This window comes from Apteryx mantelli, chromosome 5 (genome assembly GCF_036417845.1).
Source record: "Apteryx mantelli isolate bAptMan1 chromosome 5, bAptMan1.hap1, whole genome shotgun sequence".
Taxonomy (NCBI): domain Eukaryota; kingdom Metazoa; phylum Chordata; class Aves; order Apterygiformes; family Apterygidae; genus Apteryx; species Apteryx mantelli.
Genome location: NC_089982.1, coordinates 74585263 through 74609806, shown reverse-complemented (window position 1 = coordinate 74609806; position 24544 = coordinate 74585263). Strand labels below are relative to the sequence as shown.

The 24544-nt window shown below is 42.0% G+C and overlaps 3 protein-coding genes across 3 annotated transcripts in view; 1 reads left to right on the top strand and 2 right to left on the bottom strand.

Annotated features, from left to right (window-relative positions):
* Nucleotides 1–465: 465 nt before the first annotated feature.
* On the bottom strand, nt 466–6570 carry TADA2B (transcriptional adaptor 2B). Its single transcript, XM_067298261.1, has 2 exons — nt 6301–6570; nt 466–5264 (listed from the first exon to the last, which is right to left on the bottom strand). Exons 1-2 carry the CDS (start codon nt 6568–6570, stop codon nt 4272–4274), a joined length of 1263 nt encoding a protein of 420 aa, XP_067154362.1. The 3' UTR covers nt 466–4271.
* Nucleotides 6571–6982: 412 nt separating this feature from the next.
* On the top strand, nt 6983–9967 carry CFAP184 (cilia and flagella associated protein 184). The gene is made up of 2 exons (XM_067297256.1): nt 6983–7921; nt 8253–9967. Exons 1-2 carry the CDS (start codon nt 6983–6985, stop codon nt 8796–8798), a joined length of 1485 nt encoding a protein of 494 aa, XP_067153357.1. The 3' UTR covers nt 8799–9967.
* A 2379-nt stretch (nt 9968–12346) lies between these two features.
* The window catches only part of TBC1D14 (TBC1 domain family member 14), a 73557-nt gene continuing 61359 nt past the window's right edge, over nt 12347–24544 (bottom strand). Inside the window, exons 13-14 of the mRNA XM_067298260.1 lie at nt 18852–19110; nt 12347–15742 (exon numbers count right to left, since the gene is read on the bottom strand). Coding sequence (XP_067154361.1) covers nt 15677–15742; nt 18852–19110 — 325 coding nt within the window. The 3' untranslated portion in view covers nt 12347–15676. The remainder of the gene's footprint in view (nt 15743–18851; nt 19111–24544) is intronic.

Sequence of the window (24544 nt, the reverse complement as noted above, 5' to 3'; positions counted from 1 at the left end):
CCATTCAGAATGTAGCTAAACACTGCCAGATGCTACTAATCAGACCTTTCTTTTGTAGAAATTGCCCTTCTTTCAAGTTACTGCTTCAGTACAAGACTCAAACTATTATCTTTAAAATTGAGTAAATAACTGAATGCCTCATCTAATTAGTTTGTTCTCCTAGGCTTGCCTGTTCAGAAAGACTTCCAGCATGGAAGGCTTTGGCCTTTACTGAGAGCTCAAAACACTTATGTACTCTGCCATACACAACAGTAAGAAGCACAGAGGAAATAATTAAAGATTAAAGGAAGGTGGTATTGAAGTTTAAGCTCAAGAGCAGCCAAAGTACCACTACTACCTCTGGTTTAGCTGTTCCCATTAAAAGCTCACTTCTCTGTCAGTCATAATTCACCTAAAATGCACCTCCTTTGTTTTTGCAAAGGCTTTAGTCATTGTCTTCATTACACAAGCTACATTACCAGTTAATCAATTATGGAAAGAAACTTTAATGCAAGTTTATTTATCAATACACAATGCAAAAAAAAATAGCAAAATGCTGAGTGTGCACATCATCATTAGTTAGGTTTTACATGATTTCAGCACAGGCATCTGTGTGCCTGGCACAGCTATACCAGTACACTATTCAAATGAATGCAACATTCCCTTTAAGGAAGAAGCTGAGGAGCTGAAAGTGCTCACCCGGTAGCTTCCTTCACAGTATTAATTTATCATAGCTTAAGAGCAACTGGGGCACATGTGAAAACACTTTGCAAGAAAAGTTACTAAACCAAAAAAACTAATGAAGTCAGTTACAGTTGCAAAGAAGTTTGTTGCAGCCACCGCACAGGAGAAGAATGGCAGAGTGCTTGGTTTGCGTGATTTACAAGACAGTTCATGGTCAAAGGCTCGTGCAGACCCACTAACACTGTTCTTAATGCTTGCTGGGGCTGCAACAGACCAACAGGCAGGAGGGGCTGTATCTAGAACAGCCTGTAACCAGCTCTCCTGCACTGGGTAGTATGCACAGAATGAAGACCAACATGCCCTTGTTACCTAGTGAGCAAGAATTACTGCAAAACTTCTCTGGGACGGGACTGATTGATTGAAGTAAATTTGCACCCTTAAAGCAGATTTACTGCTGCCTCGATCAGTAGCAGAAGCTCAGTATTTTAAACAGCTGATGGAGCATCACTTTTTCTTAGGCTTACATCAGTGCTGTCAGGACAGACACTATCATTAGTAACATCTTTAATTAGAAAAAAGAGCCAAGAGCATTAAGCGCATAAAACACCTGTTCATTAACAACATGAAGGCTACAGTATCGGTACAGTACAGGAAGCACTTCCTGATAAACACAAGATACGAGCTAAAGAACTCTTTTGCCATGTTATTTTCAGCCCTTTCACCACAGAAGAGAAGCAGTATAGCTGTAGTAAGTTGCTGGATTAAGATAACTGCATCTCAGCTTAAAAAAAAAAATAATAATAATAATAATAATAAATCAGCAGCTCACTCAAAGGAACGCTTAGACTAAATCAGTTCCATTGGAAAATATGGAACAACAGCATCCTCTAGTGCAAGTCATCTTTAAAGTTAAAAGCGTAGCTGACAATGAGACATTGCTTCTAGGGAAGCCCTTTCCAAGGGATTAGTATTTGCTAAAGCAAACATTTACTACCTTGAATTTACTTGCAAGGATTAAATAAATATTGATATCCATATTTCATACATTAAAAATACTTTATTTTACATTCATTTTGATGTTCAATAAGTTACGTCTAGCACCAAGGAAATGTTTTGGAGGGGCTGAGGAATTAAGAAACTACAAAGTGTAAATGCAGAAGAATTCATTTGTACAGCATTTAAATGACTTGTTGGTGCCTAGAATTTTTAAGTTATTGTTTCAATGGGCTTTAGACTATTGCTTCAGTTAGACTTAGATGTGCCAAAGCATTGTAGAAATATAGAAATCACAGATTTGGAAAAAAATTCAAAAACGCACAATTCTTTTAAACTCTCAGGTACATGCACAGTTGAGGCTTCAGAACACTATTAGTAATGGTATGTTATGGCAGTTAAGTAACAGGTTATAGGAAGAACCAAATTGCTCAACTAGAATACTGGAAAGAAAGGCTGAACTTCCTTTCCACCAAAGTAGGACAGAGGGGAAAGAGTCACTGGTTTGTACCTAGGAACTTGCCTTGTGTGCTCTTGGTACACGCACATAGGATGGAAGCGATTCTTTAAGCGGCTCAGCACATTGCAATTAGTTACATTGCTGCCAAGGAGAGACAGAGATTTTTTTCAGGTATTCCACAACAAGCCACTTACAGGTAAGCCAAACAACAGATCACGTAAGAGAGGGCATTGCCCTCTCCTTTTTTGAAGGGATGTAATAACACAAGATCAAAAGAAAAAGGCACTAGAGTTTTTTTTTTTCCTTAGAAATGCTGGCTTTATAATTGTACCCTTTTTATACTAAACTCACTGGTAACACTATTTTGGTAATGCTGGATATATTAACTAAAAGACTATTCAGCTCTCATCAGTATACCTCTGTCAAGTTGCAGAATTAATACTGTTATAAGATTTGGTGGGTTCCTCACTGACTGCAGTCCAAAGCATCAAAACAAGATTACATTTCCATTACTTGTGTTTGTTCAAATTGGTCAAGTTTCATTTTTCAGCATGTCTGTACTCTAGAAGACCTACCCAACTAGCCTCCAGTTTTCCTGCTCTGGAAAAGGCTGGGGGGGGGGGGGGGGAATAAATAATCTTAGGCAAAACAGAGTTATAAATAACCCTGTGCCCTCTGCCACATGCCATCCCCCATTTTTTTTTATTCATTTGGTTCAATTACAGCATAGGAATTTAAGAATGAAATGAATCTAAAAAATCCTTTTCTACCTCTTCAACTTCATTCCCTTAATCAGTAGATATTACTAAAATGATGTGTAGATCAGGCATTTCTATTATGTGCTCTACTTACAGTTTACGTCTGCTGCAAGCACCTAGTTCAGTCCTGACAGTTATCTGTTCAGGTGCACGGCTCACACTGAGGAGGACTGAATTCACAGTTTTGCTACCATCTCAGTTTCAAACCTTTAGTTAAGGTATGTGCAATTAAAACCCTGTAATGGCTTGATTTATAGTTTTGTACTTTAACAGCTGTGCATTTTAACCCAATCTGTATTACTTTTTTTTTTTTTTTTTTTAAACCAGTCTCACTGATCACTGCCAGTTTGAGAATCTAGCTTAATTTCCCTGTCCCTCCCAAACAAACTCAGGAGGTGGCAGCTACACCTCCTCAGACCCTCTGAGCTCAGAGATTACAGATAGCAAAGGAGGAGGAGAAGACTCCCCCTCAACAAGAGGTAATAACAGGAGACAGTGCTTTTGCTGCCTAAGGCTCCAAGCTGCTGCAAACAGCTCATTGCATCCTTGCCCAAATCCCGTTTCTGGCCAGAATTACCCCCTTTACAGTAGTGCTGACCCCCTACAAATCCCACCTCCAAAACAGAGCACCACAGTTGCTTTGTGCTTCTGCAACTTGCTACTGATTAGTTAACACTGAAGCTTCCATTGGGGGCCGGTATCAGGAAAAACTCAAGTCAAATCTACCTCAGGACCAGCTGGGTGTGAAGGTAGCTCTTAAAGAGCCTTTCCACAGCAGCAGTACCTGAAGGCATCGTATCCACCACATTTGTTGTTTTCCACTCCCTGGCATGGCTCATCCTGCTGTGCCCTCTAAAGAAACTCTCAGGCCATTCTGCCAACACCCTGGCTGTAGTTACTACGGGAAGTGTTCTGAAAGCTTAGCAATGTTCACAAAAATCCCTGCTTGATATTACTCGAGAGCTCAGGATTTTTGTGAGCTTCACTTTGCTGCCAGCGTTATGTCAAAAACAAAACAAAAGGAGATTAAAGTTTTGCTTGCTGGAAACTGTCTGCCACCTTCAAAAAAGCAAGGATTACATGGATATTCATTTGTCCAACAGGAGTAAAGTAACTACTCTGGGCCTAACGGACTTGAATAAGTTTACATGAGGAAGAGATCTGTTACAATAATGTACCAAAACCAATGAAATCCAATGAATAAGTATTGTTCGGTATTTGTCATAATCCAAAGCAAGAGTCCATTTGAACTATGGATCATGAATACTGTGGGTTTGTTTTGCTTTTTTTGTTTTAAGCAGGAGAATTTCTGAATCTTTGGGGAGGGAAGGAAAAAAATAACGGAGTCCTTGAGGCCATAATGCACCTTTGATGTGTTTTTTCAGATCAGCTGAATTTCATGAAGCATCCCTGGATATCCAACCGCTTTCTGTTAGAAAGTTTAAAATCCTTTTCTTCAGTACCTTATCTAAGTAACTGGGAAGGCGACTCTTTGAAGGAATTCCTTGTCTTTTTTGGAGGTGGTCTTTAATGATTATAGTTTTCACAGTTACGTAACGTGCAGGACTCAAATTTAGAGAGCTGCAGAGCACCTTTTCTCTGTCTGATAAGAGCTCAAACCCAGGCAGGTTTTCAATGGCAGCAAATTCACCTTCTTTACCATCTTCCTTCCCTCTCTTAGAACTAGCTATGTTTTTGTTTTCCTTTCTCTTTTCCCGTTTATGTCTCGCTGCCTCATACTCCGCTGACTCTTCCATTTTGGTGATTCCATTTCGACGATACCGCTGCAGTTCCCGAATCTTTGCTCGAAGTATTCTCTCTTTGTGCATGTTCTCAAAGAAGTCTTCAAACTCCTTACAAGACATGAACTGATACAGAGGCCTCAGTTTCAGTCTCAGCTCCTTCTCTTCTTTTGTGATCTTTCGTTTGGGAGCTTTCTCCTTGTCCTTTTTATCCTTTCCCAGAAAGGCAGGTACCAGGTTATAATCACGGGCAATGTTCTTCCGCCGTTGTCTCTCCTTGAGTTTTCTTACATACATATCTACATGAGCTCTTTTTAACTCTATTTCCACATCATCATCATCATAGTTTACTGAAAGGCCACTGATCAGAGTCTCAGCATCCTGATCATATTCAATCTCATAGTCATCTCGAAGTGGCATATATCCCAACTGCTGCTGTTCTGCCACCGATATATCCAATGGTGGGAGTGGTGTGGTCAAGCTAGGAGAAAGGGGGCCACCGCTTGGACACGTGTGATCTGTCACTCTGTTCGGAATAGTGTCAGGGATGCAGGCTTTGCCAAGATTGCCGTGGATGTACATGCTCACATAGTGCTCCATCACCTCCTGAGGCGTTCGGGATGCTCCGACGTGAGCAGCCATGTCCTCCTAAATGGAAAACAAGGAGGAGTGATAGAATGATTCCTGTTACATCTCCAGGGTAGGGTGCATTCAGTTAGGAGTATGACTTCTTCCCTGCCCCTCAAAAGCTAACTCACAATGCCTTTCCTAGCGATATTGGGATTTGCCATGTAGCCATCAGATCCAGATTTTAGGGTCTGGATAAATATTTACAAGCACATAAGGACACCTAGGCCATGAAATGGGCATAGGAACATCAATAAAGCAAGCCATATCAGACCTCCAGTTTCACAGAAACACCATAAAGACACTAAATCCACACAGCAATTCCTCAGTCTTTACTACTCTCGAAAAAAACAGCTTACAGTCATCATGAAGTTGACAAAGTTGGAATTTATCCATTGGAAAATACAAGTCAGCACTGATACTACCATGTCATTTAGGTTTTCCTCAGTTTACAGTGTTGTCAAAGTATTTTAAGCAATATAGAAATAGGAGCATTTCCAGCTCTCTTCTAGCTATTGCTTAAAAGAAAAAGCTATAGCTGTCATAAAGATCCTCAAACAGAAACGAGGATTCCTGATATTTAATGAAGCAAAGAGAACGAAGCAACAAGTAGCAAATCAAATGATGACGCTTCTTACAGGAGAGCGGGCCTTTCTGCAAACAGGAGGGCTGGAGCTGCTTCACCGCGCGTTTTATTTCTTTCCAAGAACCCTAACTGCGTGCTGGCGTAGAAGGCAAGCGGCGGCTTGCAGCAGCGGCACGCTGAGGTAAGAAAGGGAACACGGGCAAGAAGAGGGAGCAAAAGCAGCTCCGTGACGCGACCAGGACGGAGGGGAACCGGTGCTGGGATCCGGGGCGGTCAGAGCCCAACGCTTTTTTGGCTGGAGACACCCGAGCGGCACTGAACGCCGGCACCGCGCGGCGGCAGCGCGGCCGGCGCCTCCGCGCCGCGCTCGGGCCCCGCCGGGCGGCGAGGCGGCGCCGCGCGCGCCCCCCGCAGCAGCCCGGCGCCCCCGAGCGCCCCCCGCAGCAGCCCGGCGCCCCCGAGCGCCCTTACCCAGTTGCCGAAGCCGAACTGCTCGATGGCGTCCAGCAGCAGCTGCTCCTCGCGGCTGCTCCAGCCGCCCTCGGCCTCGGCGCCCCAGAGGGTGAAGCGGCCGCCGTCGACGAGCTGGTAGCCGTGCCATCGGCGGTGCGGCCCGATCTCGGCGCCCGCCGAGAAGCAGTCGGGGCAGAGCTCGATGTCGGCGCACTCCGTGCAGCGGAAGCGCAGCGAGCTCACCTCGGCCAGGCAGTACACGCAGTACTTCTTCCCCAGTTCCGCCATCTTACCCCGCCCGCCGCGCCGCCGCGCGCACGCGCCGCCACGCCCCCGCCCCGCCATCGCCAATGGCAGCGCGCCCGGGGGGCGGTGCCGCGCGCCGGGCGGCCAATAGAGCTGGCGGACTCGGCCCGCCCCTCGGCCCCCTGGCCAATAGGGCCCGTGCTCCTCGGCGCGGGGGGCATTAAAAAGATAGAGCGGCTGGGATTGGCCAAGCGGAATCCGTCTTCCTTTCCCGCAGCCAATCAGAAAAGCGGCCCCGAGTGACCCCGTCGCTGAGTGGCCGCCTGAGGAGAGGGGGTGTGGCAGAGCGGCTCCACAGGCGAAGGGCGGGGCGGGGCCTCCCGCCGGCCGGCGGAGCCGAGTCTTGTTGCCCGGGCAACGCGCGAAGCGGGTAAACACCCGGCCGGTAGGCGGCATGGAGGCGCCCGGCGGCGGCCCGCGGCCGGCGGCGCCCGAGGGGCCGGAGGGGCCTGCGGGAATGGAGGAGCCGGGGCCGGCGGGGCCAGAGGAGCCGGGGGGAGCGGAGGAGTCGCGGTCGGAGGAGCCGGGGCCGGAGGTCCCGGGGGAGCCGGCGGGAGCGGAGGAGCTGGGGCCGGAGGAGCCGCGGCCCGCGGGACTGGAAGTGCCGCGGCCGGAGGAGCCGGGGCCGGCGGGACCGGCGGGAGCGGAGGAGCCGGTGCCCGAGGAGCCGGCGGGGCCAGAGGAGCCGGGGCCGGCGGGGGCCGGCGAGGAGAAGGAGGAGGCGGCGGCGGCGGCGGCGGGCGAGGCGCCTCCGGCTGAGGGGGCGGCGCGGGCGCGGGGCGGCGCGGGGCGCTCGGAGCCGCCCGCCGAGGCCGAGCGGCGCGGCAGCGAGGGGGCGGCGCTGGCGGGGGCGGCGCGGGGCTCGGAGGGCTCGGACGAGGACGAGGGCTCGGAGGACGAGGAGGAGGACGAGGACCCGCGGGCGCGGGCGGCGCTGCTGGAGGAGCAGCGCGGGCTGGCGAGCGAGCGGGAGCGGCTGCGGCAGGCGAGCTGCCGCCTGCAGCTGCGGCTGGGCCAGCTGCTGCGGCTGCGGCGGGGCGAGGAGCCGCGGCGGGCGGCGGCGGGCGGCGAGCAGCGCTACGCCGAGCGGCTGCGGCGGCTGCGGGAGCGGCGGCGGCGGGAGGCCGCCGGCTGCGAGCGGCGCGTGGCGGCGCGGCGGCGCGGCTGCCGGGAGCGGCGGGCGCGGGCCGAGGCGGCCTGGGCCGCGCTGCAGGCCCGCGAGCGGCGGGCGGCGCTGCGCGGCCCGGGCCGGCGCCTGGGCGGCGGCGCGGCGGCGGCGGCGGCGGCGGCGGCGGCGGAGCGCGTCCAGGCCGCGGAGCGGGCCGTGAGCGAGGTGAGCGCCTGCAAGCGCCCGGCTCCCGGGCCGCGGAGTCCGGGAGGCACGGCCTTGCCGCAGCCTGCGGAGGCTTTCCGGGGCAATGGACACTGAAATCCAGACTGGCATTAAAGATATCCGTATAAACGATATCAACATCCAGATTGGCATTAAAGATATCCGTATAAACGATGCCAATATCAACATCCAGACTGGCATTAAAGAACAACAGAAGATGCCAGACACTCTTCTCCCCTTGAAGCTGTTTTATTACTCCTTACTTTGCAAAGCCCTTTGGCAAGACAAGGGATTAAAACATTTTTTTTTTTGGTTATTTCTGTTCATCTAGGCCCACGTGGAAAACATCAAGCTGAAGCATGAAATCCAAAAGCTTGAAGCAGTGCTGAAAGCTCAGGGGGAAGGGACGGAGGGAGTACACTTTATAGACTTCGAGCAGCTGAAGAAAGAGAATCAGAAATACAGTGAAAAGATTGACGACCTCAGCGAGGAACTGCTGAAGCTCCAGAAGAAGATCTCCAATACGGTGCACATTTTCAGCCAGTTCAGGGAAAAACTACAGTTTGTGGAAGCTGAGAATCAAGGGAGAAAGGCTGAACTGATGGACGTTGAGGCCATCTTGTCACAGAAGAGAGACATCCTGACCAAAACAAAGCAGATCAGGGACAGGTTGCGGATAAACAATTTGAAATTGCAGCAGAAATGTGGGCTGCTTGGAAATGACACTTTGCTTCGGGACTTCGAGGAAAAGGTGGATACTGTAAAGCTATTAAGTCAGCGATTAGAAATCCTGCAACATCACCATGCTGGTCTGATCCTTACATGCAATGGAATTAAGAAAAAAATAAAGGAAGCCACATCCTTTGTACCTTGCTGAAGCTGACTGAGGAAAAGAAAGCATGAAGGAGAGAGAAACCAAGGAGGTTTTTTGTTTTGGGGGGTTTTTTTTGTTTGTTTTTGTTTTTTAGTCCTGGGGAACACATTACATGTACTCCTAGAAAGTCTTTCCTAAATTCCATGTTGGCATTATGCATTCAGCAGAGATTACAGTGGAGTTACTCATTTTGAATGGAACCACATATACTTTTATCTGGCTAAACTCATTTAAAAAAAAAAAAAATCACAGTCAAAAGCTTACATTTTTAAAAATACATCTTAGCATTCAATCCTTTAAGGCCCTGGCAATATTGTTTAAGCTGAGCACTCACCAATCATACTCTAGTTCAAATCTTGATTCTGGCAACCTCTGTCAGGCTTTAGAATTCAGTATCAACTCTATCTGTAAAATAAACATACTTGCCTTCTAGGCACCTCATAAGGGTTAACTTTCATAGATGTGGCTTAGAACTGAAGAGAAGTTTATTATTAAAACTTGACATGATTTACATACAGCCAATACACTAAAGCACTAAATTACTTACCCTTTACTTTAAATATAACTGGCTGAAAAATTTGTTGGTGCAAAAAAAGAAAAGTTTATTACTTTAAGAATTACTATTCTTTAGACTCTATGGTCCAAATACATACATATACACATACATTTTAATCACTCAAAACTAGTTTCATTTCTGTCTTTCAACTTCTGCAATTTTAGGGGGTGGTGGGCCTTGCCCTCCTCATTCCTGGTGCGTGAAGATGTACAGAGCAGCGTAAGCTCTTTCAGCACTACCCAACCATAGCGTATCCCAGTTCTGGGAAGAAAGGCTGAGAAAGAGGGGAGGGAGAGGCAAAGGTTAACACACTGATGGCTCTGCAGCTCACAGCACTTTAGTTCCAGTGCACAGCTTCTCTTTCAAAATAATATGAATGTTCTTCAACCATTAATTCCCATGTGGCTCGTGGCAAACAGTGACTACAGGACTGTTCTGCATCCTGCAGCTCTTGATACCTCAATTGTAGCATATTTGGTAAAAAGCATCGGATGACGTCAAGAATATAGAAATATCTTAGAAAAGCCAGCAAACTACTGGAGCTCTGCTTTAGTATGTTCTTGTTACTCAGGGAAATTGAACCTTAGTGGGTTCCTTACAGGCCACCACTAGCTGATGTGCTCAATTACTGAATAAAATCCTAACTAGTTAATTGTTGATTTCTGTGCTTTTCCAACAAAAAATACCACTACTTTCTTTAGATAGACTGAATCTTTAGTCTCGTTTGTGGTAGTCTGAGTTAAGTACTGAGGATCCCTACTTAAGTGTTCAAAGGCTCTGGATTTCGTAGGAAAGCAGCCTATGTACACAGGTCCCACTGGCAAAGAGCAGGAATTCAAATCTTTTGGTTTTCTGTGGCAGGCTGAAATCATCCTGCGGGATGAGTATTGGCAAGCTGGGTTTGAGTTGATGTTTCTAGTTCCAAAGTAAATGGTATGTGTATTAAAAAGAAGTACACAAATTACAGAACACATTTATATGGGGATAAAAGTAGATAAGCTTATACAAAGACATTTCCAGCAGTGCCTTACAGTGTTCTTTTTAAATGATCTCTGAACTAGGTTTTTTGAATTGCCTGGCTATTTAAAGGATATAATATACTTAAAGTAGGTATTACGCTATTGCAAGCTTAAATCTTGTTCTTGTATCACAGTGGAACAGCAGTCTCTGAAGAGATCAATCATTTCTTATTCTTACTGCAATCATGTAGTAGCAATTGCATATATTCTTTTAAGGTCCTTACAGGGCAGAATGATTATAGAAACAGTGAAACAGTGCACACTCTTGTTCTACAAATACCTCACGTGTTCTGTGTCGTCACTAGCTCCCAAACTCATGAAGAGAGATTACCAAACTAATATTCGAAAACTTTTTACAAAATACCAGCAAGTCTTCCTCTATCTGTTGCTGGATAGTAAAGAAGTGCAACTGCAAACCATTTAACCTGAAAAACATTATAAACAGTATCTTTCACTTTAAGCCTAGTTACCAAATGTGAGTTCTCCTAAGGGTGGCTACTGTGCAAGTTGAGCAGCCTCTTGCCATTCTGCTGCTTTGATAAAGAATTAAGGATGATTAGCAGTCATCCCCCCCCCCAAAAAAAAAGGGGGAGAGGGGGAGTTACTCTCATCTATTTTGACTTCTACTACAAATTCCTGCCAGGGAAATTCTCTTTACATTTCCCGTTGCTTTTGGCTTAAGACACAGAAATCTTCCCTCAACTTCTTTAACATTATTAAGCAGCAAATGCAGAAGGGTAAAGGGAATGAGAAGCAGGCAAGGTAAATCTTAGATGCTTTTCAGTGCTGCACTTTTGACATCTGGAAAAGGCAAGACTTTCAGTTGCTAATGAGATTCACAGTATATTCCCTGTCCCTGACCCAAATATTTCTACTGAAACAAATTTGTTTACTCCATACACTGCCTCCAGCCTTCTTTTCCCAGAACTGAGCTGTTGAGACAACCCGTTGTTATCCTGGCCCTCCAAAGCTCCCCAAAGATGCAAGGATCACAGATTCCTCCATTTTCCTCCTATAAATATAGGAAGACATTTCATCAGGAAGTGGTAAAGATAAATGTCCTCCTATTTACTAACCTCATCTACTAGCATTGCAGGAAAATACCTCACTTGTCTTCAAGCAGATTAGAATTAGTACAGGGAAAACAGATAAGGAAAAGTAAACCTAGTTTTAAACAATTTATGCAATTTCTGTAATACATGCAATATAAATATCAATGAAGTTGGTATAGGCTTATATAAGGCAATTCTGATTTTATGTTCTAACCAAGCAAATCAAACTAAGACACTGCAGTACAAAGAAGTGAGATAGGTGTTTACAGGAGAAACTAGAACAGCATCAGTCAAGTCTTTGCTTTCCCCATGCAGTTCTGTTACGCCACTGTTATCTCCTCATCCCCAGTTTTTATCTAGCTTTCATTTGTATTTGGTATTTTAACCCCTCTTCAGTTAATTCAGAGGCAGGAAGCGTCTCCATTTAGTCTCTGGAGTTGTGCGCCTACATAAGGATTAATGCTGCCTTAGACTGAGCACAACAACGCCTTGTAATTATGAAACCTACAATAAACCACGATTTCTTCCTGGAAAACCCAGAAAAGACAAGGTATGCAGCTATTCCTGAGTTATGAGCGTGTCACAACCATCTCAATACATAGTAGTGTGTTTTATTATTATATTTGCATTAATTTTTCATAATCGTATCACTAAGATTCAAACCGAGTCCAGAGAAAGGCACATGAAATGGATTAGACCATGGGCTCAGTAAGGAGCAAATCTTCTAAATATCACCTTTACATGTGATAAAATATGTTTTAATATGAGATCTTGGGAAGCGTCACCAAAAAAAATCCTCTCACTACAACATTTAAATGCCTTGAAAGCCCAGGACTTTGGGCAGACAAAAATTACTAAGAAGCCTGTGAGTAAACAGACAGATACTTAAAGTTTTAATTTTTGAATTACACTGACAACAGGTGATTAAGATAACTTTACATGACTTTATTTAATAAAACCATATATTTACAGTTGAAAAAAGTTCCAGTTTGATACACATATCTAAACAATAGCTACATAAAAACAATTTAAACATGATGTACAGGGGATGTATCAACAGTTCTCTACATGTCATTCTAGTTTTTAAAACATTCAAAAATAAGCTGTTATAAAGTATCTTTTAAAATGATTCTTTACTAAACGACACATTTTAATGACTGATTACTGACTGAAGTTGCAAAACGGCTTTATTATAAAGTGCAAGTTGCACAGAATTCCAAACCTGGTTGAAGTTTTCTGGTTTCTCTAATCTGCTGCATGTGCAGTGATAGTTGCAGATTTCTGATGTATTACAGCATTTTTATTTTTCTTTAAATCCATGACAAAAAGAAAAGTTTCCTTGATGGAGACACTTGCTGAATGAGGGGAAAGTCTCCTGCATCATGTTACAGATACTCTCAAGCACCTGAACAATAAAATTGTCAAAATCTTTTATGCAATCCCTGAATTTATTACAGAAACCTTTAATAGCTAATTAAGAGATTTGGTATGCTGCAAGAAACTTAAAAAGCTTAGTGGCAAGTAATTCTATGCCATTACCACACATCTCTGTTTTTATCAAAATTCAAGCTCATCTTCAAATCAAGTTACTGAAGTTGAAACAATTGCATCTTTAGGCAGGTGAAATTTTTTCTTCAAATGCATTTTGTTTGAAAACAAACTGTGCAAAGCTCCTTATTGCATTGCTTTTCTTCATTAAAGAACATACCTTATATACACAAAGAAATCATTTAGAAAATATATACATCTTCTAAGAACAGAAAGATCAAATCACAGAACGAAAATAATTACATTTGCAAGTAACAACAGTGCAAGAGTGCTGCAGCAGGCCTTTTCCCACAACTAAGCCCATTTTCAGTGTTACATTCAACATTTTGTTGAGAAGAGAAAAAGAAGAACTGCTGGAGATGGCTGCAGAGATACATAGTGGCTGAAGAATGCCTTCTAACAGGACAAGGGAGCCATACTCGTTGGAGACTTGGTTTAAAAGGAAATACACATCTAGTTGCAATGAAGACTTAAATTACAAAGCCAGTTACAGTACCACCTAACACATGTATATGGAGGATAAAGCTGTGTGTATGCTTAATAAACCATTTAAAAGTATAGTGCAAATGTTTCAGATGTTAGGCCTCTCACACCCTTCACAAAAAGGCATGTTTGTTGTAGTAATAGAAAATGTAATATTAAAAACAAACAAAAAAAAACACCTACTGACCTTCCAGCTTTCTATTGCACTTCAAAGCATGTAGCATACAAGTACCAGTCATTAAAGAACCAAAGCTATGCAAATTCTGGGAGAATTAGGATGTATTTATAGCAACATTTTGAAGGCTCTTTTCAGTAAGTGAGGCCTAGAAGAAGTCTTCTGGAGAAATTAAGATAGCTAACAAAAAAATCCATTAAACTAGGTACACAAAGTGGACTTGAAAAGAGGCCAATGAGGTAACAGACTTGCAAGCTGCATTTGCATTACAGATCTTTCAAAGTGATTAGGAGTCCTCCAACACTTGAAGGAATTTTTGCATTTCAGTCTTTTGATATTACAGTCCAAGTATCACTTGCACAAATAATGTTCTTGTACTAAAGGACAGTAATTTGCGCATGTCCCACAGTTTTTATATTTTGTGTGTTTTGCATTTGGAGTTGAGCAATTTGCAACTATTATTCCCATTTTTTTTAGTTCTTCAATTCTCTTGCACATTTGCATTTCATACAATACTAAAACAGCATAAAACAGACTGAAGACCAATGGGAAACATAAGACCGTAGAGCAAGAAGATTTAGTAATTCCTGTTTACAGCTAAATACATATATTGCTTCAGTTAGTTTCCCTTTTCAGTGATAGTCATTATTTATAAAATAGATTTTACGCTATACATTATGCAATAAACATTCTTGTAAATCACAGGCACTCCTGATTTACACTCAAACATTCAGCTGAACGCAGAGAGAATTTAAGCTGTGTAACAAATACGCAACTGCAGTTTGCCGTCTCTGTAACTTGCTCACACGCATTACAGGCTGGGCAAAACAATTATCCTAGAAAGGAACTACAAATGACAGCTTTTACTTATCCTGTATTATGCTGGTATGTGTCTGACACATTCCTTGATAAACTTCTCTCGCTCATCACTACAGAGTTCAGCTCCACAAACCCATTTCCACTGTGGCATCAGCAGCTTAAAGAGTTTGACACAGCCATTTCTGTTCAGCAGCAAAGTTGGCCTGTGTAAGTTCTCCCATATACCAGCCGTCTCAGTTTTGCCAGAGCACAACTGGGTTAAAAGCTACTATAAAAATTGTTTTTAACTATTTCTCAGATTTGTTTGTTCAGCTCACAAAAAATTTTATTAGCATAACTGGAGAGATGGCATAGGAGTAAGTAGCTGGTAGGCCAAAGCACCCTGAAACGGCACTGCCCCAGAAGAGAGAGAGATGGAAGCATGCGTTTAGTAGTATATGACCTGTTTTTACGTAGAGGAAAGCAAGAGTATAATTGGGAAACAGTAGCAGCTTAATACTAGAAACCCTCTGGCAAGTCTGAAATCTAATTGGATTAATGGAACATTTTTCATACGCATCCAGACTGGAAACACAGATTTGCAAGGCAGCTTGGGAAAAAAAAAATAAAAAATGCTTTGCACTGCTAGTGTGACTTCTCTTCCAAGTTTATTTTCTACTACTACTTTTTTTTTTTTTGGTTAAAGAATGGAATGTAGTTCTGTGTGTATGTGATTTCTTTGGTAAATGGGACCTACAGCCTACAAGAAACAAAAAACACAAGAAGCTTTTCTAAAGAAATGGTCCTTAACATCTTTTAACTATAAACTCCAGCACCAGTTATTTAAAAACCAGATCCAGCTACTGTTATGGGTATGGGAAGTATATCCTGCCTAAGAATTAAATTGGGAAATAGCTTTCAAAGCAATCAACATTGCTGAATGCCCAATGTTTTAAAACATGATAAAAAATTAAATTAAAAAACCCTAAAAAATTAATATTGTTTTGTTTCATTGCACTCATCAGAAGTACAGAATAGGATGCTGTCCACTGCAAATGCTCATTCTACTAAAAGTTTAAGGCTAAGCCTAGGTTTCCTTTTTCCTCCCTCTCTCCCTTTTAAGGCTATCCTACTGCTAAACAAAACTCTGAAATAACACTTTGATTTGCAGGCTCATATATGTCAAACTATACTCAATACTTTTGCCACTTAGATCTTTTTCCAGTGAGTCACTTGAGGCAACCATAGTTTTAACGTTTGAGTGAAGGACTTCCTTTTTCCATTTCCCGGTTATCTTTCTGCAGAGCAGCCAGTACCTAGGCATTTCAAGAAGCGAGAGAGGAAAAAAAAGTATTAGATTTTAAAAGTGACTCAATAAATCATTGTTTGAAGAATTTCCTATTTAATTACCTCTAAACAATACCATTTTAACTATTAAAAGTAAACAAATTTAGAAAGCCTTTCCACTGAATGCAACCTCTCTCAAGTCCTTGGGGTATGATAAGTTTGAATAGATTCAGAAACAAAAAAAGGGTTTTAGCTAACCTCTTACATACACACTTTGAAACCTGGATATTAGATTCTTAATTTCCTACCCAGATTATAGAAGTCTATCACTATTAAAAGAAGCTGCCTGAGAAGAAGTTATAATTATCAGGATAAATGAACTGTTCAAAAACACAGCAACTGAGCAGCCTAAACAGTATGACGCTATCCAAGAGTTCAGGACAGAATTACCATAGCACTGATTGGTGCTTGTCTAGAGCACATCATTTTGTCTCCAGGTCTGTTTATGTAAACTTTTCTGAATCAAAAACATTCACATTTACATTCAGACTGGAAATTTATATTCCCTATTATCTGATGCATAACTTTGTTTCCTTAGCCCTCATGACTTGTAGAGAGCACACTGATACTCAGTTTCTCATGCTGTTTAATTGGAATGCATTCCCTGCTGTCTGGTTGTTCTTCCACTGAAGTAGTACAGCAGCATCCCCAAGAATCAGCCTGGAATTGAATGTACTTACAGACATTTCATCTCAGAGAACTGCAGTTACAGGGAAGCAACCTTCTTTTCTTTCTCTGATCAACAGTCTAATTTACATTTACATTATGGGCAACTTCAAACAAAGTTCTGCACCATCAGAATTAACAGGAGGTGGGCCTAAATCATTCACAGAGTGATCACACAGTTACTGCCTACACTACTGCAAAAACACCCATAGCTGTTGCAACGAGAGTTCAATAAAGGTATGAATAGAGCTGCAGCTGGCTGGCCATTCAACAATTTCTAGAATTCAAGAGATTTTTCACCCAGACGCTCTTCAAAGAGGCTCAGAGTAAATCAACAGCTACTCAATCAATGAGCTCATGAGCATTTTAAGCGCTGTAGTGACAATGTTCTTGATGGAAAAAATTAACCATTTTCAGAAGCTTTAGAATGGCACTGAAACACCCATCCAGGAAAGCATAAGATACAGACCTTAAGCAAGCTAAAAGAGAGCTCATATTCCTTAGTCATTTGGAAAACTTGATGGAGCTAAGATCTGAAGCATACAGATTGCAGAAATGCTAAGCCAAGAGTGTGATCTATTTTACCACCTGTATTTCTCGACTGTCAATGAAGCAGCAGTGGGTATGACATTCACATCTCGGCCTAAGATTGTGTTGGCACAAGACCATGCAGTTCTTTGTTGGTAACTCCAGCAGAAGAATGGAGCCTGCACACTTCCTGTTGATAACTCAAGGCCGTGTTACCAGAAGCACCGTGGCCATAATTTACCAGGACTCCTTTCAGTCTTCCCTATCAAATTATCAGAGTGATCAAGGGAAAATGGAGTGAGAAGGAAAGTATACATCAGCCTGTCTGATGAGGGAACCAGGATTGTGGGAACTGTATTCCAGTTCATAAGCAGCCCATAACATTTTAGATGAGGTCCTACATACATTAGCTCTAGACAGTGTCATCCCAGAATATGGCTCACAGGATACCAGGAGCATAATAATTATGGTACAGCAAGGTGAAAGGCTCAGTAGGTGGGGGTATTCAGAATGCCAAGTACACCAACTGCTGAAATGCACATCTGAATTTGATGTCTTAGTTCCATACAGTTAAATATATTTGTACAAAGAGGACAGCACTTAATGCTACACTGCTTGCTTATGTGGTACAGTCACTGCAACTGAACAAGATGACACCAGAGATGGGAACACAAAGCCCGCTTTTCTAAGTTTAAGAGCATTTTAATTCCTCTGGGAACCAGTGCCTCTGGGCAGTCAGTCCACCTAAGAGTTTACCTTAAAAGTGGTACACCCACCATGCTTGACCTTGATTTTGGTAACACAAAGAGGTATTTCCCTGCTGAGAACAGGCAGATACTATAACACGGCATCTGACTTCTTGAGCAATAGTCACTGTCAGAACAAATTACGTGCCTAGGAAGCATACCAACTGCAGCTGCACTTCTCATATGTGTGGGTGCGTGCTGCCACAGGCGCCAGCACTGCCAGATACTACTTCCCCATGCCACTGCTATGAGTCCACCTGTGCAATCAGGTCACACACTGCCTAAAGCCTGTCCATCCTGGAAAAGCAAAGTTCAGACTCCTGAGTCAAAGTTCATCCTGGTGAACTTTAAAGACTGAAGAGAAGGACAAGGCCACCACAATCAGCATCTTAGTAAAAGAAAACAAAATCCCATACACTCTTTGTCCTGTTATTGTTTCTAGGCCAGTTCAGTAGTAGAATCTCAGCAACTGAGAAGTACTAGTGTGTACAACTGGCAACCAAATCCTTAGCTCCTAACCACTTCTGGCTTGGAAAAGAACAGCAGGTTGAAGGGAGTGAAAAGGCCTTCTTGATGGAAACTCCTTCAATAATGCAACTATGATGACGAAAGACAGTTGGTGTATGTAAGGTATGTAAGATCTCAGCCAGTACCAACCCTGCAGCAAGCTGATTCAGCTTGATACCTCTCTGCACCACAGTTCACCAGCATTTTTTCTTCAGTTATGCAAACTATGTCCCCAAGAATACGAAGATAATGACTTTGTATCTGGTGATGGGCGCTGACAAATCATTATCGTTTCCCAAAAAGTGAATTTCTGCTTTTAAATGTCAAATTCTAGCACTACTAGCATCCTTTGTAATTAATAAATGAAAAAAGTTGTATGATACTTCATCAACTCCATCCAACATTTCCATTTGGAATCGTGACTGAGCTCTCCCTTTCCAGAGGAGAAAAGCTCAGGCAATCCTCTCACCTGAACGTATACTAAAAGCATGGAGCAAGCTACATAGTCCTACCCAACTGTAAAATCAAATAATAGCTCCGCTAAAATATTCTTCCAGGTGTTGCCAAACCCCATTTTCATGAGTACACTACAATCACCTCTTTATCAAAGATTTGCCCACACCCTCTTTACCTGAGCCCATTTTTTGTTTCTACTTTGCATCTGAATGGCAGCAATAGATGTGAAGAATTCTTCTGAAGGCAAATCTTCTGGTAGCTTTGTTAGAAACTGGGCTATATGAATGAAGTCCATTTTGGTCAAAATATCTTCAAAAAGTTTTAATATTCCCAAGGCTGTACGGAATAAGAACTCTTCTCCATCACGGCAGAACACATCCCAGACACGACATGCCAAGTCTAGTGGCAAAGATTTGCTGTACAATGTGAATATCCTGAAAAAACAGTAAAAACGTCAGCGTTTTCGCATAAGAAAAACATCTAAAAAGACTACAGAAATACACGGACTGCTCATTAGTGAGTTTGAGATTTGTCGAAGTTTTATAACTGATTATTCCTTTTTTATATATATATATATTTTATATACATATATATATCAAAAGTACTTCTATCAGATGCTGCAAAACAATACATGAATCAAAACTGTACTAAACTGGTACAACAGTTAAGACATTTTGCTATGAATGTGAGTCTGCAAATTCAAGCCTCTCAGATCACACTGGAAGAAATAATATACAAAATTTTATGATGGATATGGACGGGGCACAGGTATAAATCAAAGGAATATTTAATCATCACTTCGGGACATGAGGATTTGTGCAGTTTTAGCTGTGTGAACATAGAGAGCCGAATCTTAAGACATGCTGCAAAGGAAGTTTTGTGAATCAGGTGAAGTAGAACTTGAAATTATCTTTGGGTTCCAGGTTGGATTGACTGGCAAAATAGTAAGAGCATGAATTTTGGAGGAAAGATCAGTTTAGACTCCAGTGAGTTGAGGGAGATGGGCAAGATATCCAGAGAGAAGGAGTGGATAGCTGTGACTCGGCCTACTTGAATGGATGGGATCCCCAAAGAGTAAATGTAACAGCAGAAGCAAGAACCTCCTCCCAGTCGCTAAGCCCGCATTCCCATAATTGCCAGGAGCACGTTTCTCTCTTCATCATAGCACTGACATCCTTGAAGCAAAGAAGAAAATATTCCCAAGTCTCTCCTGTATTCACATTTTGCTAGAGGGCAGATCTGTTTTCATTGCTACTAACACCACCCTAACAGCACATGAAGAGAGGAATAAAAATTACTGGAACCATGTTATAGTATAGCAGGAAAAGGAGTTGGAGTGAATTTTCCCTTCAGAATTTAAAGATGCAACATTTCACTACGGCTACAATGTACAGAGAAACATTTTCTGGCACTCCGAAAACTGCAAATAATTCTTGCTCCAGCAGAGGTCAGCAAAACCTCTAACATAAATAAAATCTCACATCTTTAACACATAAAATGTGTTTTAAAGTATGCTGAATGAAACAGTAGTTCTCTTGTGTTTAAGATTTTTCTTCCCTTGCCCCCTCCTCCCCCTTCCTTATTTAGGAAATTGGGCTTAACATAAAAAATTACAATGGAACATCAGAATATTTTTATATATGCATATATATATTCCCCCCTCCATGTTCTACATCTGTATTTTCACACCAAATTCTAATAACTAAAGGTTTTATGCAGTATCTGCTGTTTACTATATAAGATTATTTGAATGATGTGTCATCAAGTATCAAGCTTTTCAGTAAGTCAGCATACTTTAAAATACGATTTTACAAGCCGCAAGATGAGCTTAAACCATTTGCACAAAATCAGATGACAAGAAAATTGCAGGTTTAGGAACTTGTGCTATTTTACTTTTTTCTATATTTACATCTGACGACAGTGTTTTTTAGAAGTAGAAATCATGAAAATATCTGTTCTCCAAAAAGCTAAATTATTTAAAGTAAGCAAATAAGGGGCAGAGTCTGGAATGAAAAAAGTGTTTATATATACACAAAATAAGAATTGCATGATAAAAGTCCCTTCTTTTGGATTTTAACAGACTGTCTTGTTGCAGACTCCATATATACTTTTTTGTACAGTCACATTCCCTATAAAAATGCCTTGCTACAGAATACTTACACAGCAGAATTAAGACTTGTTGACTATATATACACACACAGAGGAAACAGCAACAGGTTTTCTATTTCAACAGAACAATGTAATAGGAAGTAATTCAACCGAGTCCTTTCCTGGTCACCAGGTAACAGGGAAACACTCAGCTAGAGATTAAACCTGGTTAAAGATGAGTAACAACGCCTTTTTTTTTTTTTTTGCTGTTTTTATTGACAAAAGCTTTTCTGTTGTGATGATTCAGACCTAACCTGAATAACCTATGTGTATTAAATCTGCAACTATACAGAAAATAAACTGTCAGAAGAAATATTTACATTAGAGCTCTACTCTTCTTTGTAAGAAAAGATTTATTCACATCAAAAAACCTGTCACTTCAAATTGATCTCTTTATAATTTGCAAGGAAGTGCAATTTGCAAGGAATTTGCAAGGCAATTAACTTTCATTAATACCAGTGTGGAATTAAATGCATCAAGCCCTAGGAATGGAGATTGGGCCCCCTAGAACAGGGAATGAAACAGTAAGAATCATTGGTGGTAAGAATGGATATAGCACATGCTCCTTTGAAATATTTCCTGCTGAAAGATAATTTTATTACACATCTGAGCTACTACACTGAATCCCAACTGAAATTTATGACAAGTAATAAAACAGCTGCTAGACTAAAACAATGAGACCACTGGCTCTCAGCAGTCCTAGCACACTACTTGCATATGATCTGCTTTAACTTTAACTTTCCTGCAGGATGAATTTCTACTCGCAGTTCTCTTCCAACTCACTAAAAGTCCCAGGTACGGACAAAATAGTTAGCTAGTACAGAGGTAGATGTCCAGTGTTGAAGTAGCATAAATGCAGGCTACTGGCTGACATCTGTTCAGATAAGGAAAAAGCAAGTACTAGATGCTCCTGCTCCTCCCAGGCCCGCTTATGAGGAAAGCGCACTTTGAGCTAGACACATGAAGTGCTGCCTGGTTTAGCACTCATAGGGAAAGCATCTGACCAGAATCTCACCGAGACAGCACTGCTACCATGATAATCACATGCACTGCTGTTTTCGATTCAATTCAATTCAAAAAAAAAGTCTTGATAAGACATCATTAGCAATAGGGCTGAAGACAGGTATGCCAGAATTTGGACCAGCAGCTCATGCACACCAACTCTCATGCAGATCTGATCTTATATATTCTTGCACTACACATTCTTCTGCCATGTCTTTAACAGCACAGAAATATTTCTACAGCTGAGTTCAGTTGTGTGAACTGCTGAACTAACTCAGTTTAGAGTCTTAGTCCCAGATCGTCCCTCCTTCATCCTGGTTCTAGTTCTCAGTTGTTACATTTTGTATCAATTACACCTGCTTTGGGAAAAAGATTGCATCTTTAAGTGTTCCTGCATTATTGTATAGTGACATCTCTTTTTTCATTAGCAGCTTTCGTGTTATTTGAATAGGCTTTTTGGTAACCATTTTCTTAGCACAATTTTAGCCAACTCACTACAATTAAAAGAAGGTGGAGGGGAAAGAAAGACTTAAATGTTATGTATTATACATACTGACTGCAACAGAGCAACCTTTTATCACTCAGTAAAACTCTGACTGCATTCTAAAAATCTACCAATATAATACAAATACTCTATTTTTTTTTGATCAAAAATATCCAACAAATCAGAAGCACCCAATAAGCCTTGGTCTCACCTAGGCGTACTACACAGTAATGCAGTATTTCAGTTGATTCCATCATAACCTGTAACGACACGAGGATCAGCATACTAAGTTGGGCTGAAGACCCTAATTTTGTCAAGGAAGTCCAGTAACAACTCTGATTCAGAAAAGGAGAATGTCACCAAAATCCTCTGGATAGAATTACAGGCCAAGCAGCAGGTTTCTGCTTGATTTTTCCTTTGAGAGGGAGGCATGCATTCAAAGTATCATTTTAAGCTTCACTGGGGGAAGGAAGGGGTCTAACGGGGTAGAGTATTACTGGAATATCATGGACTACGTTTTTCTTACTGTAATACATAGCAAGACTATAAACACCTCCAAAGAAGCACCCACTACAAACATCCACATAAACAGAGTGGCTTGGAGGTTTATCATAACAAGCGCATGGTGTCAACAGAAAGTCAGTGTTTACAGAACATAATCACAGTCAATACAATACTAAAGAACCACTGATAAATCCATCAGTGCAAACAAAGCCTTTGGCTATCATTATTGCCAAAACCATTTTTCTGAGTAGGGAGATAAAGAGATATTTGTATAGCAGCAGCAGGCCATAAATAGACAGCATGCATCCTTTGCAAATCCACATTTTGCTCTCCTCAAAAGAGCTTGTTGTAAATCAGCTGACAGAGAGCTGAGTCCGCTTCTCCACAGGCTTCTACTTGAGGTGGCCAAAAATGGGCTATTCAGACACACTATTTCCCCTCTGTTCTCTGTGAACCTGACCACACATTGCTCTTTACAGCCCTCTCATGTTTGATTCACTTTATATTCCCCCAAAAAGTAAAAATCTGTCTAGCTTTTGAATTTTTACTATGAGATTTAGCAGTTGGAATTCTGGCTTGAAGCAAATACATGCTTTATAAAAGAGATGCCTTACTCCTGGCAGGTATCCACTGAAAATCATTGCACTATACCTTTTAATTAAATTCTTAAATCCTTTAAGTCTTCCCATCATGGAACACGGTAATGGAACGGAGCTGACAGGAGAGCTCCGTTCTCTAAAACCTCTACCAAACCCAGAAAATGCCAGCAGTGTTACACCATTTGCATATCTGGTCCCATCTATATACATGGCCTTCCTTTTTCTTGGAATGTATCTCTTCAGCAAATGATTTAAGCACAACAATTTTATCGCCATTCCCTGTGGCACCGAAGTTACACGGAGCAGCACAACAGAGACTAGTTAATTCAACTGTAATTGCAGCAGGAGCAGGAGGGTTTCCCAGCAACTGGTCTGTGCAACAGTGGCTACTGGAACCCTCCCAGAGCTGGCACCAACTGAGATTTACTGCATACAGGCTTGCACAGTAACCATGCCAGCCACCAGAATAGCAGCAGGCGTCCCTTTGGAGCTCAGAACAAATAAGCATTTAAAATAAAAGTGATGCTGTTAGAGCAAGGCTGCTTCAGAGATTTTTACCTACAACCAAAAGGCTTGTCTACTCAGAATTCACCAGGTGCAAAGCTGTACACGTAATACTGTGCAGTCTTCTTCGCTAACTTTAAAAATAATGAAACCTCATTTGTATCTTTCCAGAATGGTTCTGTTTTTCATGGAGTGATATTTTTACTACAGCAAATTCACTGTCAAATTTAAATGGCTGCCATTCATGAACTATGGGCAACCTCAAACAAAATTTTCAGAAGTCCTTTGCCTTAATAGTTAGTCACTTTTGAGAACACAGACCCATCTTTTTCCTTGCATCTTTTCTATATTGCTTTCTCTCCAATATCCTACTAATTGTAACGTAGGAGAGCAGGCATATAAACCTCAGTTCTTTTTCAGGTGCTAGTGGCCACAAGAAAGCAAATCTAAATCTGCTTCCTATGGGATCAAAGGATTTGAAAGGAGAAAGTACCTATATCTAAATATTGTACCTAAATATTATGCAGTTAAACACCAACCCCACTATCTAGCAAAAGTAAAGACAGAGTGGGACAAGCTGTCTAGTGCAGACAAGTATGAAAAAAGTTTAATATTGCTTTAATAAGC

Bases quoted from the DNA above. Each gene is read 5' to 3' on its own strand.
- TADA2B (XM_067298261.1), bottom strand. From the start codon at position 6,570: ATGGCGGAACTGGGGAAGAAGTACTGCGTGTACTGCCTGGCCGAGGTG. The intron at 5,265-6,300 runs GTAAGGGCGCTC...TTTTCCATTTAG, and splicing joins AGTTCGGCTTCGGCAACTGG to GAGGACATGGCTGCTCACGT.
- CFAP184 (XM_067297256.1), top strand. From the start codon at position 6,983: ATGGAGGCGCCCGGCGGCGGCCCGCGGCCGGCGGCGCCCGAGGGGCCG. The intron at 7,922-8,252 runs GTGAGCGCCTGC...CTGTTCATCTAG, and splicing joins CGGAGCGGGCCGTGAGCGAG to GCCCACGTGGAAAACATCAA.